The sequence below is a fragment of the Silurus aristotelis genome (genome assembly GCF_946808225.1).
Source record: "Silurus aristotelis genome assembly, chromosome: 3".
Lineage (NCBI taxonomy): Eukaryota > Metazoa > Chordata > Actinopteri > Siluriformes > Siluridae > Silurus > Silurus aristotelis.
The window spans coordinates 26,461,850-26,477,934 of NC_139576.1; the positions used below are offsets into that span (position 1 = coordinate 26,461,850).

A 16,085-nucleotide genomic window follows, 5' to 3' on the forward strand; every position below is an offset into this window, starting at 1 on the left:
ACCAGGAAGGAGGAAAAAAGGGAGGCCATGGATGTGGTTAGGGAGGACCTGCAGGGAGTTGGGTTAAAAGAGGCTGATGTACAGGACAGGAGGTATGGAGACGGCTGATCCGCTTTGGCGACCCCTAATCGGAGCAGCCGAAAGAAGCACTATGGGATTCCATCTGAATGTGTGAATTGAGCTTGAAACCAATGACACTTCAGTAACATGCAATGTCCTCTATTCCTAATCTCTGCAACCTTGCATGTGGATGGGTAGCTCCAAGTATGATGTCAAACATGCTATAATGTGCCAGAATGATTATTTTTTTTTATATGTGTGGGAAGAGAGCGAGGTGTTCATGTGATACGTGTTAGCGGTCAATTAAGGCCTGTTGTTTAGATCACAAAATAAATGTAATATTAGACATGACTTGTGTGTAACCCGGTATAACGGATACAAACCATTTGAGCACAGGTTTCCAATTCCCACCGAACCTGTTTCTAATCTAAGAAAATTAAAATTTCCACTGCACTAAGATAGAATGGTGAACCATCCATGGTGTTACCATCTCATGCCAATTGTTCCCGGCCTTTGCCGAAGCAGACACAGGGCTCTCAAGTCTTATGCATTTAACGTGTTCACATGCTCACACCTAATTATTGAATGGATGAGAGAGAGAGAGAGAGAGAGAGAGAGAGAGAGAGAGAGAATCTCTGCTGAGCTTTCCTTAAAACTAAGAGGCATGGAGATGATCATTATTTTATTTCTAATTCCTCTGTAATACTCTCCTCAGGTATGTTAAGACTTGCATATCTTAAAGCGGCCTACTATCGTTATAGTAATGCTTTATACAATGCACTCATTATCACATCCTTCTGTTAAATGCAAGACTGTTCTTCTATTCTGGGCACCAAAGTACCAGTCCCCTAAAAAGATTGCCAGATCAAAGGAGGAGGCAGCAAAGGAGACAGTAGGAGGAGAAAGAAGAGACCATGGAGCAGACAGTAGATGAGGGGAAAAAGAGAAGAGAGGGAAGAAGAATATATTATTAGGAGCTTCTTACCCCTGGCATCAAAATGAGCAACAAACACAAAACATATGATGAATGTCTCTCTCTCTCTCTCTCTCTCTCTCTCTCTCTCTCTCTCTCTCTCTCTCTCTCTCTCTCTCTCTCTCCCCCCCCCCCCATCAGTGTGTACATTGATCACTGTTGTTCAGTTAACTAATTTGGGACTACATAATTGGTTGATACATTTGTATTATTGAAATACAATCGGACAAACATTTTATTTGGATGAAACGGTCTTTCGTCAGATTTACTGTTTTTTATTATTTCTATGTGTGCTAGTCAACTATAAACAATAAGTAAAATTTTTGCTAATAATTGATGACTCCTCCCCTAACAGAGCTTGAGAGCCCTGCAGTCATCCACCTTATGTTCTCGGACAGTTGACTTTGTCCCATTCAGTTTTTTGCGTGTTTCCTACGCTCTGAATTGAGCCTTTGCCTGAATCAGGCATTTCTGAGGGATGGAAGAATCTATATTAATAGATGTATTTCCTCCAGATTAAAAACGTTTGTGAAGGTGGTATGTTATATATCTCTGTCGCCATCTACTGGTCAAAATGTAAAATTGTAGAGTAGTCAAAAATGAATTCTGAAAGTTAACTTTTTTTAAATAATAGTGAAAGAGTAGTAATTTGGATTTAATTCAGACACCAATTTCCAAAACATCATTTTTGGCCAATAATAATATTTAAAAATATTATATACTTTGATGTAAATGTGTGGTGCAAATTTTTATCAGTTAAACACATGAATCAGTAAATTCATTATGCAATCATTTGGCTCCAGATAATAGTAATCCTAACACTAATAATAAATGGATAAAAACATTGTATAACAATGTAAAACTAATAATTGCTGATATGGCAACTTTATTAGGGCACTTGTATTTACCATACAACACACGAGTCTCAGTCTCACTCTCAAAGTCCTTTGTAACCAAGTTCCGAGCTCATCAATGTCTTAAGGATGAAGGAGTCTTTGCTTTTTTTGTGTTGGCAGTAAAATGTGATTTTTTTGGAGGGAGAAAAATTCATCTCCTGATGGTTGCTTCCAGATTTTATGATTATTGGACTAAAGGTGTTGAATAGGAAGCAAAACTTTCAGTTTGAGAATTCACAAATTTATAAAATCAAAAACATTTGAAATATTCCTGCACAACTAGAACATGGCAAACATATACTATCATAAAATGCAAAACATACATCATTTAAAGGATGTCTGTACATTGTTGGTGCTCTGCCCCCTAATAAATAATAATGAAATATACAACCACTCTAGCATTTCTATGCGCCTTTGCTTGCCCTCCTAATTACATAGGTACAACCTCTTTTTTAAAGCTCAATACTGCTCCAGTACGACCCACAAAACTTAGATTATTCTGAACTTATTAAAAACAGGACTAATTCTCTTTGTACTGTATCACCTTCGGAAGCCCTATAAACCATTCATGACTGAGAATTTCCTCGAAGGTCGGACGAAAAAAAGGGTCTTGTTCCAGACACCACCATATCAGATAATGGCAACCTGTATGTGCAGGGATGACATCATTTAAAGAAATCAGACATTTAGATCTGATTAAATCTAAAATTCTATTCATTTGGGGGGTTTTATACACTTTTGCAGTTTCTTACCTCCAGACAGATCAGAAACCAAGTGCAGGTTCTGATAAACGTTATCATTCTCTGTATGCAAGGGCAAGTCTCTGCACACCATGTTAAACAGGAGTATACCCAGACTACAGACTGTAGCAGGACGACCCAAATACTGTCCCTCACATATCCACTTAGGAGGGCAGAAAGCCCAAGTTCCTTAGTGAAAAAGTAAGAATTAGCACCATCAGGAATCTTCACAAAAATGTCCAACAAGAGGCCATGTCAAACCACTCGATGAGCTCCAGCACGTTCTTACAGTGAAATGGCTTGGACACCATTTCCATTAATGCCACCTCTAGAGGAAGGCTGTGTGTCTTTCCAGGCTGAAATTGTAACAGGCATAGTAAGCTTGGGTTTAAAGTAACTACTACATCTATAGTGGGTAATCGGGGATAAAATATGAAGCTGTAACATGATTACGCGTTTCTGATTACTTTATTAGTAACAAGTTAAGGCACACATCATTATAAGCTCTGTTTATCTATAAAGTGGCTACTATAGCATTGTCATTCTAATGATATCTCTGTAGTATCTCAAAAGTACAGTATATTTACTTACCATGGTGATAAATTTATCATTCTGACCTTTGCCCACATATTTAATGGCTACCTGTTTGTGTATATATAAAAAAATAACATTATAATAAAAATAATCTAATAAGGTCTATAAATTGTAATGGATTGCAATGATTATTGCAAATAACTCTAGATGTGCAGTCATATCACCTGTTTACCATCTGCCTTGCGTACTCCTGCACGGACGGATCCAAAGCCTCCTCTCCCCAACAGCTCTCCTGGAATGTACCGTGAATCAAACTCATCTGTTAAACAGACAGATGATCATCTAATTAAAATAAGAATAAAAGGGCCTCACGCACTTATCTTTTCTTGCAGTAGTGAATGAGGTGTGCTTGTTAAAATCTAAAGATACAACACAGTCTTAATATAAAAAAAAGAAAGACAAATATATAAATAAATAAAAATAAATAATCGGAAAGGAGGTAAACGGTATTCATAATGTTCACCTATTTTTTACTCAAGTAAATAAATATGCAGCCTAAACACTCTGCTAATGCAAATTCTAAGGACTATTTATGACTTCTGTATGATCAATCCGAAGCCATCTATGCGGCTACATGCATCGTTATCATTTCTTACCCAAAAACTAATGTAGAATGTACGCAAATATGACTATTAACTTGGGTGAAATATATAAATTAGCTAATAAGAATTTTTTGGCCAAATTTAAAATGAGAAAACTAGCAGACTTGAAAGAATAAAATAAAAAAAATTGTGATTCTGAAATGATTTTCTTTTGTGCAAATGGTGGATTCTAGCATACCCTGTGGGCTAATACGTCGTTCCACACGAGGAAACTGGAGCGCGAGCATCTCACCACTCATAAAGCCACATTCTGAGTCAGGCCTAAACATTTGGTCTGTGTACAGCTGATGAAGATTTTTCAGCCACTCAGGTTCTTCTCCTTTCCCTTGGAGTAGTCTCTCATACAGCTACAAGACAGACAGAGGAAGTAAACTGGTGATAAAGCAAATGCTTAGCATTTAAAATCTTGAACCCATTTTGCAAATGTTGATAATTGTATTTACCTCAATAGTCCTTTCCAGGGTGGTCTTTGCGATTTCAGAAGAGAAGGTGGCAATTGCGGAAGCGATGGTCTCACAGTATGCAAATGCCTTATCATAAAATCCACACTCGGCTAGTTTGCTAGCGTGATAGCACTTGTAGATCTAAGATATATGTAATTATTTTCAGTAGGATGGTTCACACATTCACAAACCTGACAGATAAAAAAAAAAGAAAAAGAAATTCCAACCTGAAAGGGTGACTGGGCGAGCCCTGAGGTCAGGGAGCACACATATTCGTACACTTCAGTTCTCTCAATAGCTTCCCTCATGGCTGGCTGACTGACTGGCAAACTGGTACAAAGAAAAACATGTTTCAGTAGTAAGCAAGGTAAGAATAATCATACACACACACACACACACACACACACACACACACACACACACACACACACACACACACACACACACACACACACACAAAATACCTTTTACATCCAATTAGTTCAAAACTTGACCCCTGACTTGATGACAGTTACTTCAGCGCCAACAAGTAGCAGAGATGTGCTGCATAGGTCTGCCTTTCAGAGTCTACAGATAAAAGACCAAACATGTGAGCATCAGGGTACATGAAACAGTTCAGAAAGGACCAGAGAAATATGGTCACTGATTCATACCAAGCTTTTTTCCCATTTCAACCAAGCGCTCGTATTGTGGTTCAGCAGCGCATAAAAGTTGTGCCAGAGGACACCAGCCATCCTGGTTCTTAACCCTGGCAAGCTGTCACAGGAATGGTCACATTAGTTGACAAAAACATAAAAGTACAGTACAAACTCTATTAAAACTGGTGTGTTGTAATAAGCTAGCTTTCGATACCCTTTCCCTGAGAAAGCTATAGCCTTTGAAGAGAAGTAGGGCGACTTCAGCCAGCATAAAATTCTGTAAAACAAACATCAAATACACTGTAATTTAATAGAAATACTGGATACTTTTGTTCCCAATAATTTATGACACATCATTAACATTACCCCATTTTTATTGCAAAAGAGCTCCATTATTTCCCAGAAGAAATAGGCTTCTTTTTGACCAGGTTCATCCACTTGTTGTAAACACTCCTGAGTTTTCCTCTGGATAAACAGACTAGGTCCTGCATCTGCAACGTATTGCTGAAACAGATGGACGTGGATTGCTGCACATACACTCCCACCTTCATGCTACTGCTGAAATTCTATGTATATTTCAAATTGAGCTCTTGTGTGTTTTATATGAGAGGAGACAGAAGGCCTTACCTCATCAAAGGACCAGGAAAAGTTACACTGCCCCGATCACACAGGTAGCTGTTGTCACTGTGAAGGACAGAGAAATCCCCTGTGAAGAAACCCTTAATCAGTAATGCTACAGAGTAAGAACCTGAGTCATATAAATGTTAAACACTTTATGGATTAATTGTTCTTCTCCTTGTTTTTTTTTTTTATTTTTTTTTTTATGTGTCTTAAATAATACATTACATTAAAAACTTTGTGCCTCACTTCCTCCTCAACTTCCTCCACAAACTATGAGTTCATTCAACATTTTCTCAATTTTAAGCTGCTATGTGTATGTGTGTTTGTGTGTGAATGTTTGTTTGTTTGTGTTTGTTTGTGTTTGTGAGTGTGTGTAAGATACAACATCCTACCCGGCCTGCGAGGATGAACACAGGGTTCTCGTTCAGGATAGAGGTTACGGACCTCGTGATTTGTCAACGTTTGCATGTTGACGGTCCTCGATATTTTTTTGGAAAACGATGGAACATTTAAAAAATACGTTATTATTTTTTTTTAGTTTTTACAGGGTTGAAATTGTACACATTATTCTTCTCCATCCATCCTCACTTCCAAAGTTTCAAATCAAGTGTCCAGGGTGTAGCATGGGGGAAGTGTTCCGAGACTTGCCAGGACATTTTGTGGGTTTTGGGGAAATTAATGTCTCTAATATTTTATAGTTACAGTAGATTTTATTGTAACGGTGTACAAACAAATGTATCTGGTAATTCTAATACAAAAATTACCCGAGGCAGTCCACTGAACTACAAACGGAGCACTGTTTTTCCCCTCACAGCATTATCCCTGACTTTTCCTGGTATTCTACAACTCTGGAGCCGTCCGAACAGGAAAACCAGAAGATGCTGCAGAATAAAAAAAATTGTTAAACGAGGAGAAAACAGTGACGAGCGAGGAAAAGTTTCATATGGAAGCCCATTTCCGCTACATTAAAGACAAACATTTTGCCAATTCCGACTTTATTTCTCACAATTCCGACCTTTTTTTTTTTAGCTAATTGGGCAGCGTCACCCCTAAACTGAGCCTCTGATCCCTGGAGAAAACCCTGTCTCACAATCAGCTCGGAAGAAGACAGATGAAGTAGGTGAAGGACTTGTTTAAACATGATTATTGGTGGATGCACCAGAAATGTTTTATGCTTACGAGAAACAAAGTCTGAATTGTGAGAAATACAGTCTAAATTAGGGAAGAAAATTCGAAACTAGACAAATATTTTCATTTACATTTTGATGTAATAGCAAATAAATGCACTAAATGGTTTTCGTTTTCACACATACAAATGCAATTTCAGCAATAAAATTTAATTTTTTCTTAAAAGAAAACAAATAACGTTCATTTTAAGAGACGCGTCTTATTTTCTCTATATTTAATTTTGCTCTTTAATAAAGAACTAAAGTACTTAACGATTACTCGATTACTAAAATAATCGATAGCTTCAGCCCTAGTGCAATTTTAAAACGATGCACAAGTGCAAAAACGATACAAAGCCCTTTGTTATGAACAAATAAAGAAACCAAACTTGCAAAACACGCTTTTATAAAGGGATAAAGGGCACGCCACTCCACTCCAAACCGATCTATAGTATCATAATAATAATAATAATATAAATATATTAATATATTAATAATATTGTATCATAGACAGCTTACCATGCAGAGTCATTCAGCATATATTTATATTACATTTTGTGGGGTTTTTTTTCCATGTCCCAAGATTTTGTGCTGTAAATATAAAACTAAGATATAAACACCTGTCAAGTTTCACATCCTGCTGCAGTGCCAGTTTGTTCTGCAGAGTTTCTACTGCAGGGTTTTAATTAGAATATGCTTAATGCTTCAGCTTAAAGATTGAACTCTGGAAAAATGGAAAATGGTCATGTGGTCTGATTCCAGATTTCCCCTGTTAATGCTGAAGTGATGCACTCATTATGCCTAATGTTTACTGTTCCTGCTTGTGAGGGCAGGGTTTTGATCTGGGCTTGCTTCGGTTGGTCAGGTCTAGGATCAGCCACATTATTCTTTTTTAGACTTCTCCCATCAGGGGTGATCATCCATCTCCATAACCCCCTGTTCCTACATCTGCCTCTTTGACACCAACCACCTGCATGTCTTCCCTCACCACATCCATAAACCTCCTCCTTGGCCTTCCTCTTCCTCCTTCCTGGTGGCTCCATCATCAGCATTCTCCTACCGATATACCCCGTGTCCCTCCTCGGCACGTGTCCAAACAATCTCAATCTTGCCTCCCTCACCTTGTCCTCCAAAACGTCCTACATGCGCTGTCCCTATAATAAACATTATGTGCCTGACAAAGTCCCCTGATGGCATGACCATATTCCATGATGACCATGTTTGGGTTTATCATGGTCAAATTCTGTTTTCTGCTGTTTAATGTAATTCCCAGTGCTCTTAATAGTGAATTCTTACATTAATAATGTTCAGAAGATCAACTAAATGCAAAGTGCAGTTTCTGTGGTATTGGGCGATATAAGGTATATACGAATTGAAAAACACACCGACATTGTGAAAGTGTTAAGCCATGTTAAATGGTACGTTACCACTGGTTCTGTTGTTGATACTTCAGGATAACTCGGAAAATTCCACTTCCCACAATAGAGTGTTCTCCAACCTTTTTTATTTTATTTTTTTTACAGAAAGAATAAATTAATTAATGGATGAATGAATTAATAAGCAAACAAACAAACAAATGAGTGTGGAAAAACAAAACAACAACAACAACATTATTGGAATTAGTATTGTAAAAAAACCAGTATATTTTGCATTACAGGCTGCACAACTAGACAACGAAAAGCGTTATTAAAATAAACTTGAAACTTGAACAACGTCAATCAATAAAAAAAGGTAAATATACAATAAGGAAAAATGAAAAAACATATACCTTTGAGGTCTCCTCACTAAACCTGCAGGTGATATTAGAATTGGAGAAGAGCTGCTATTTGTATAATCCATTGATTAAGGAAAAAAAAAAAAAAAAAAAAAAAAAAAAAAAAAAAAATATATATATATATATATATATATATATATATATATATATATATATATATATATATATATATATATGTTTATATATATATATATATATATATATATATATATATATATATATATATATATATATATATATATATATATATTTCCCATATATATCCCATTTGTGTGCAAGGTTGGACATTACACTGAGCTGCTCTCACCCAATAGTCTCTTCATATGAAAGTGCTACCAGGCAAAATACTGCTAGGAAATATGCTGCTTATTCATGTATACAACCATTATAACTTATTTGAGTATCAAAATCAACTTCGAATGACACCTTCTGAATCCTGAGAATGGAAGTAATGAAATACAAATACTTTGTTACTGTACTTAAGTACATTTTTCTGGTATCAGTACTTTACTTCACTATTTATTGTTTGGACAACTTTTTACTTTTTTTTTCATTACATTCTTTACACAAGTATCTGTACCTTTTACTTCATACATTTTCAAGCCAGGCTCGTGACTTAAGTTCTTATCTATTTGGTGACAAGATCATTTTTTTTTTCTTTTCATTGCACACCATTTTCAGTCCATCAACCTATTAGATAGATAGATATATTAAGTATATAAAGTGATGACCAATGGCCAACTTATGTTTTAGGCTATATGAAGAAGCAAGCTCAAAAACATTTGGGATAAGAATGCTAAGCATTCTTATTTCTTCCTCTACTAGTATTTCTCTATTTGCTTTATGTACATCAAAATACCAGTCAACAAACAAATCAAGAAAGTGATTTAGAACAGCAACTGCCTTAGCCTGCAAAATACACATGCTTGTTCAGCGAGTCTCAGCTAGGTTAAACTAATTTATTTCTCTTGCTACTCCTTTTGAATATACTACTTTGAGTAATTTTCCTTTATTTAACTACTTTATTTGGTCAACCTCAGTATTCACATATATTTATAATTTATACATGCACCCATTTATTTAAAACTAAAAGTGCTAATAATTTGCTAAAAATGGCGTAGAATTTGCAAGTTCACCTGGTTTTTGTTTCAGTCTTCTAACTTTGTCACACTAAGATTTAGACTCATCAATACCAGGGCATCAATAATAGAATACACATATGCAAATATTCACAGAATCTTTGTTGCTTTATTAACAGTTACACTAACATTTATTTCCTTTGAATATTTTAATCGAACAATGTTGCCAATGTTATATAAAAAATATGCATTCTCAATATGGGAGCTAATGCTTTATATATAAAATGTATTCTATGGCCAAATGGTTGTGGGCACCTGACTGCATGAACCTTAAGCAGACAAATGCCTCTTTGACCATGCTATTGTTTTTATGGCTGCTCCAAATCCATGCTCCAAAATCTAAATGATGGCTTCAGCAAAAGAGCGAAAGTCATTATAATAGCAAAGGTGGACTAATTATGGAATAGGATTTTTAACAAAAACATATGAGTATGATGGTTAGGTGTCCACAACCCTTTGACCAAATAGTGTAATTAGTCTAAATAGTGTAAAAATCTGTTGGAAATTAATCACGATTTGTTACACTTGTTACACATATGCATTAGATGAGTGATTTGCTGAGTGCAGTTTTAAAATAGTCTGGAGGTTTTTGTAAAAATGGCGATAAGATTTTTAAAACAGTCATGTACAGTCGATTTAAAAAACACAGCACAGTTTAAAAAACATTACAATTATTGTAAAACCTGAGTTGTAAAATTATGTACCTATTGTTTCTGTATCTAACCCAGACTATATTGTACTCATGCTGGAATGATTATGAACGTCTGTAAATCATGATGGAAATAGAGAAATATACTGGCATTAAAAAAGATCTGTAATTTATAATGCAGTGAGGTATTTGGTCTGTAATTAACGCTTCTCATCAGTGAAAAGGTTTTAAGTGCTATACTGAGCAGTTAAGCCGTGATTAGGTCCTCCATGACATCCCCCGCATGTTTAAACAAAGCATCCACTAGACTCTTTGCAGCTTTTTTGCTGTTTGTGTAATCCAGAACTTTCCTCATCTTGGCCTGCTCTGTCTTCTCAGCATGCACGTTTGCTGCCATTTCACTGTTCATTTCAAGGTCATCAACGATTCTATCAACAGTTTTTATCCTATCAATTAGTTTACCCCGATTCTTCAGCAGAAATGCCTCGTTATCTGGAGAATTTAGGGAGATAAAAGGAGTAAAGTTATAGAGGGAATTAGAAATTCAACAAAAAATGTAATGTACTGAAGCTCTTTATACTGTGGCTTTTAATATTAGTTCATGAAAGCTTTTGAGGTTACCTGCAATAATACTCGCACTGCCAGCTTGAGTGGTGTTACTGTTCTCTTTCTGTTCTGCTTGAGATAAAAAAGATATGAAGAAAGGGATTTATTTTAGCATGTACAAGACAGCAATGCAGAGAGGTGGACAGAGAGAGAGAGAGAGAGAGAGAGAGAGAGAGAGAGAGAGAGAGAGAGAGAGAGAGAGAGAGATATAGATAGATAGATAGATAGATAGATAGATAGATAGATAGATAGATAGATAGATAGATAGATAGATGGATGGATGGATTAATGGATGGATTAATGGATGGATGGACAGTGAGACAGACAGATATAGAATCAGAGCAAGAAATAGTCACAGACAGGCAAAGAGAGAAAGAGATAGAGAACACTGTACATTAATCTGCTCTACCTGAGATATTTACGTTTGCTATCCACTCCCTGAGCTCAGGTCTTGATTCATTCACCTCGTTTTTCTTCAGCAGCTCCAGAAAAGCGATGCAACACGATTGTCCTTTACTCAAAATCATGTCCAAGTGTTCAGTAGATTTCTTAATGGGATCTTGGGTACTTTTGATCCTCGTGTATTCAGCCATAGTGATCAGCTCTTGGGAATGAACATACTGGAGAATCAAATCATCTCCAACTAACCAGCCAATAAGTTTTACCTTTTTACTGATGATTATGTCCATTCTTCCTGAATAGAAACACACAGAGCTGTATGTGTAAATAAACTGTATACTGCTGTACAGACTTGATATTAAAAGACTAGGACTGTAGATATACTGTAGATTTCTTGTTTTGTGAATCTCAGGACATTAAATAGCCATTTTTTTAGTAAACCATATTATTCCTATAATTTGTTAGTTAACATATCTCATTAGTTTTAACTCACCGTGTCGAAATTTTCCCGCCAAGTTTCACTTTCGAAATTGAAGAGAAATGAGAAGAAGAAGAGGAAGAGGAAGAGCCAAAAGCGTTCACCAAGCGCCCTCTAGTGGTTGTTTAGAAACAGCTAATTCTTTTTCTTCGTCTCTTCTTCTTCTTCTTCTTCTTCTTCTTCTTCTTCTTCTTCTTCGTCTCTTCTTCTTCTTCTTCTTCTTCTTCTTCGTCTCTTCTTCTCTTCTTCTTCTTCTTTTTCTTCTTCTCTTCTTCTTCATCTCTTCTTCTTCTTCTTCTTCTTCTTCGTCTCTTCTTCTTCTTCTTCGTCTCTTCTTCGTCTTCTCTTCTTCTTCTTCTTCTTCTTCTTCTTCTCTTTACGGCTGCAACTTACTGGTAGTGCCACAAAAATGTGTAGTTACACCAAAATAGATCAGTGAATAGAGACAGTTGAAGATGCTTTTGCTAATGCGTTTTACTGTGTGTTTTGCCTTTAAGCAGAGATAGCCCATGAAATTTTCCCAATCAAAATTCTGCACACCCTTCTCATATTCATCTGCTGATCTCAAACCCAAAGATGTTCAATTCACAGCAAAAATAAATCGTTTAGTCCTCGCTTCTCCAGTAGTTTTTGAGGAAGCTTAAGTTAGGTTAAATTCAGGTGACAATGTAATCTAAATTCAAAATTAGTGAGCCTATTGAGAAGAAGCCATCTTATCCCAACAATGGACTATTTTCTTTGTTTCGTTCAGGGAAGCACTTCCGCTCCTTGAAAGCAAACACAGAGAGAATGAGGAGGATCTTCTTCCCGCAGGCCATTGAGAGTTTAAACCAGGAAACTTTCAGGATCTACTGCAGGACCTCTCTCTCCATCTTCAATTATTTCTGCACAACTTTTTTGCACTTTTATGTGACACCTTAACTCTGGACTGTCACTTCAACTCTGAACTTGCACAGCACAGTGTCACTTTATATCACACCACCCTGCACATGGACACTTTAAGGACAATCATACTAAATCACTTTAATTTGTACTGTCAATATCTGCCATACTTATTCATGTATATACATATATTTTCATTTATTTTCTATAGTTTATACATTTTATTTATCTAATTTATATTTTATCCTTAAATTCTATTCTTTTTTTTATGCTTAAATGTTTGACAGTCGTACAAAGCATATCACTGCATGTCGCACTCTGTATGTATATGTGACAAATAAAATTTGAACTTGAAGCTATGTCAGTCCAAGCCATGACACCCCCTGCTCAATGTTTCACAGATGAGCTTGTATGCATCATAGCTTTATAATAAAACAATAACTTTTAGTTATTTCTGATTATCAGCTAAATAGCAGAGTTGAAATGACACACCTGACAGTGAGCACAGAGGGTAACCAAACAAGATCTGTAGCTAAGTGTTTCATTATTTCATTAGTAAAATTAGATACTAGCCGCTTTACCCACCCCGGGTTCAAGACCCGCATTTGACAGAATAAACCAACAAGAACAAAAGCAAAAAGGGTAGCTTAAATGCACTCAGATTAAACAAGGAGCAGGTGGAACACATTGGGTAAACAGTTAGAGTCTAGGGGATAGAGAGGATGGAGTGGGGGACCAGTGACGGTATCTGGTGGCCAAAACACAAAAACAGTCTCAGAAAGTCTAGATCATGACAGTTTTGTTAATAAAGATTTCTGTAGCTTTAAACAAAAACAGGTACACAGAATACTTGTAAAACAGTAGGTTCAAATATTCACTGCTACTCATTATTACTTATTTATTACTTTTTATTGATTTTTTCATCAGAAGGTTTTGGTTGACCGTCCCATTTACTCACAGCATTTATAAAATCTAAAAAAATATATTTATACAATAACTGGAATAAAAAAGACACATCCCATCAGGAGGTATTTGGTTTGATTTTTGACACTGAGATGTTAGCCCATGTTCAGGTCCTCCATGATGTCAGGTGTAGGTTTATATAAGGCATCAATCAGAAGCTCAGCAGCCTTTGTGCTGTTTGTGTACTCCAGAAATATCCACATCTTAACCTGGTCATTCTGTTTAGCTCACATGCTTGCTGGCATTTTATTAAAAGAAACAACAGAAAAGACATAAAGAGCAGAACAAGGGGAAAAAGATATACTATACTGTCAAAAGTATTGGGTCAACTGACCTTTCCTGGTTTATGTGGTTCTTTTCCAAACTGTTACCACGAATTGTATAGGACGTCTTTAGATGCGCTATAATAAAATTGGGACTGCACCCAAGGCCTCCTCACCAACATTAGTACCTGGGATTACAGGTATTACAGTACCTTTTGTAATACCCTTGTGGCTGATGAACACAAATATCCATAAGCACACTCCAAAATATAGTGGAACATCTTCCCAGAGGAGTGGAGGGAATTATAAGAGCACATGGGACTAAATGTGGAATGCAATGCTCAAAAATGACATACCATGCTTGACCAGGTGACCCAATACTTTTGGCAAAAAGTGTATGTTATGATATTGAAAACTGAATGTTATTTACTGTAAATTATTCCTGTTTTTGAGGTCTCACATTTATGTTCAGAGTGAGACCAGAAATCTGAGCCCCACTTGGTCTGAATACATGGGCAGAGGAGTTAATAGTGACTGAGCGACCTGTTGGTGAAAACATATTTTGATTATAATTTCCAGTAAGCATCCACATAAATGGCTATAGTTTTGTACATTATTCATGACCTAAGGATTGGACAGATATCTGTAAAGCTGCACTTGTTTCTGTGAGATAAAGGAAAAATGGAATTGTGAGAAATAATATTAATATACATAAATAAACATGTTTTTGATTAAATGTAATTTGTTTTACATATTAAAGGTGTGTGGTATGGGCACACCTAAGCTTTGGACAGAGTTCTGTGGAACTGCTTTTATGTCTGTGAGAAAGAATAAAAAGAACATTGTGTGAAATAGTATTCAGATGGATGTTATATGGGAAACAGTGATTGTTGCATTATACTTTATAAAGTGTGTGAATTATAATTCAACATAGTATATAATTACATTTAGTTGTAATAGAAAAGCTGGACATAGATTGATTTCTAATAGATAGTGTAACTGGATAAATAGATGCTACTTGTGACTGAACTGTTCCATCAATTTCTAATAATTATTAGAAGAATCTCAATAATTGTATGTGTTTATATGCATATTTAAACATGCAGGTGAATGGGATTAACATATTATGCATGGATTGTGCTCTGTTATACCAGGTTACACTTAATTTTTAATATTTTGAATAATGTCTTTTTTTGTGCAGATCTGGCAAACAATCTAGATTTAATCACTGATCACAAATATCAGATAACGGCAAATTTAGTATAAGTTTGGTACTTTTAAGCACTTAAAAACAGAACCAACTGGATACTTAGTAAATTTAGTATTTAGTTTGTAAATTTAACATTGGGATGAATAAAGTTTCTATCATTCTATCTTAGATTCAATGTCTGGCTAATACAATATCTGATCAGATATCAGAGAAAAATCATTCGGAGCAGATTTTGTAACAAATGGGGGAAAACAACAGAACTGTATTGGGTTTAAAAATGACAAAAATTGTATTTAAAACTTTGTGTTTGCAATCAGTATGAGTAAACATCATTACATTCTTTGTATGGTTGATTGTTAAAATTATATTTATACTTTGCAACGAAATTTGTGTGAAAGTTGTTTTTGCAAGATATGCAGTTTTTCTCTCTCCTTTAAAGATCACCTTTTCTTTTCTTTAAGCTTCTCTCTCCTTTTAAGCAAAAGTTTTAGCTTTTAAAAATCATTTTAAAGCTGTGATCAGTTATTAATATCTGCTAAAACTCCATACCAAACCTCACATTAACAGAGAGTAGTGTGACTATTGTTGTTTTTGTCCTAAAAATCACATCCAATAATAATATATTTTGGAAAAGTACTGCTTCTGAAATGGTTATAAATCTGTGACTTTCTGGTGGATCTGATTGTGGCAGTTTGGTGTTTTGCAGACTTGGAGATACCTGATGTGTTTACTGACGTTATCCACTCTTTGAGCTGTGGGCTGCTTTCATTCACCTCATCTTCTTTCAGCAGTTCCAGGAAGTCAATGCATAAACGTTGTCCATTTGACAAAATCATTTCCAAGAGCTCAATTATTTGTGTTCTAGGGTCTGAATAATTTTTCAGCTCTACGTATTCCTCCCTGGTGATCAACCCCCTGGACTGAACATGCCTTAAAATCAATCTGTCCACGCATAACCATTTAATAACCTTATTAGTTGTGATTTGATA

The 16,085-nt window shown here is 35.8% G+C and overlaps 2 protein-coding genes and 1 long non-coding RNA gene across 4 annotated transcripts; all 3 read right to left on the minus strand.

Annotated features, from left to right (window-relative positions):
- Positions 1-1,902: 1,902 nt before the first annotated feature.
- On the minus strand, positions 1,903-2,854 carry LOC310723499. Its single transcript, XR_014532704.1, has 2 exons — positions 2,682-2,854; positions 1,903-2,574 (listed from the first exon to the last, which is right to left on the minus strand). It is a non-coding gene; the product is annotated as an uncharacterized lncRNA (long non-coding RNA).
- A 1,708-nt stretch (positions 2,855-4,562) lies between these two features.
- On the minus strand, positions 4,563-5,618 carry LOC310722830 (uncharacterized protein). Its single transcript, XM_083535575.1, has 6 exons — positions 5,574-5,618; positions 5,313-5,409; positions 5,161-5,223; positions 4,962-5,064; positions 4,773-4,875; positions 4,563-4,638 (listed from the first exon to the last, which is right to left on the minus strand). Exons 1-5 carry the CDS (start codon positions 5,576-5,578, stop codon positions 4,820-4,822), a joined length of 324 nt encoding a protein of 107 aa, XP_083391701.1. The 5' UTR covers positions 5,579-5,618; the 3' UTR covers positions 4,563-4,638; positions 4,773-4,819.
- A 4,125-nt stretch (positions 5,619-9,743) lies between these two features.
- Positions 9,744-11,866, minus strand: LOC310723174 (uncharacterized protein). Of its 2 annotated transcripts, none has more exons than XM_083535919.1 (4): positions 11,794-11,866; positions 11,311-11,595; positions 10,917-10,970; positions 9,744-10,787 (listed from the first exon to the last, which is right to left on the minus strand). In XM_083535919.1, the coding sequence occupies exons 2-4, from the start codon at positions 11,588-11,590 to the stop codon at positions 10,543-10,545; spliced, it is 579 nt and encodes a 192-aa protein (XP_083392045.1). In that variant the 5' UTR covers positions 11,591-11,595; positions 11,794-11,866; the 3' UTR covers positions 9,744-10,542. The 2 variants fall into 2 exon arrangements, with proteins under 2 accessions (XP_083392045.1, XP_083392044.1); XM_083535918.1 differs by having other exon boundaries at positions 10,917-10,973.
- Positions 11,867-16,085: the final 4,219 nt, after the last annotated feature.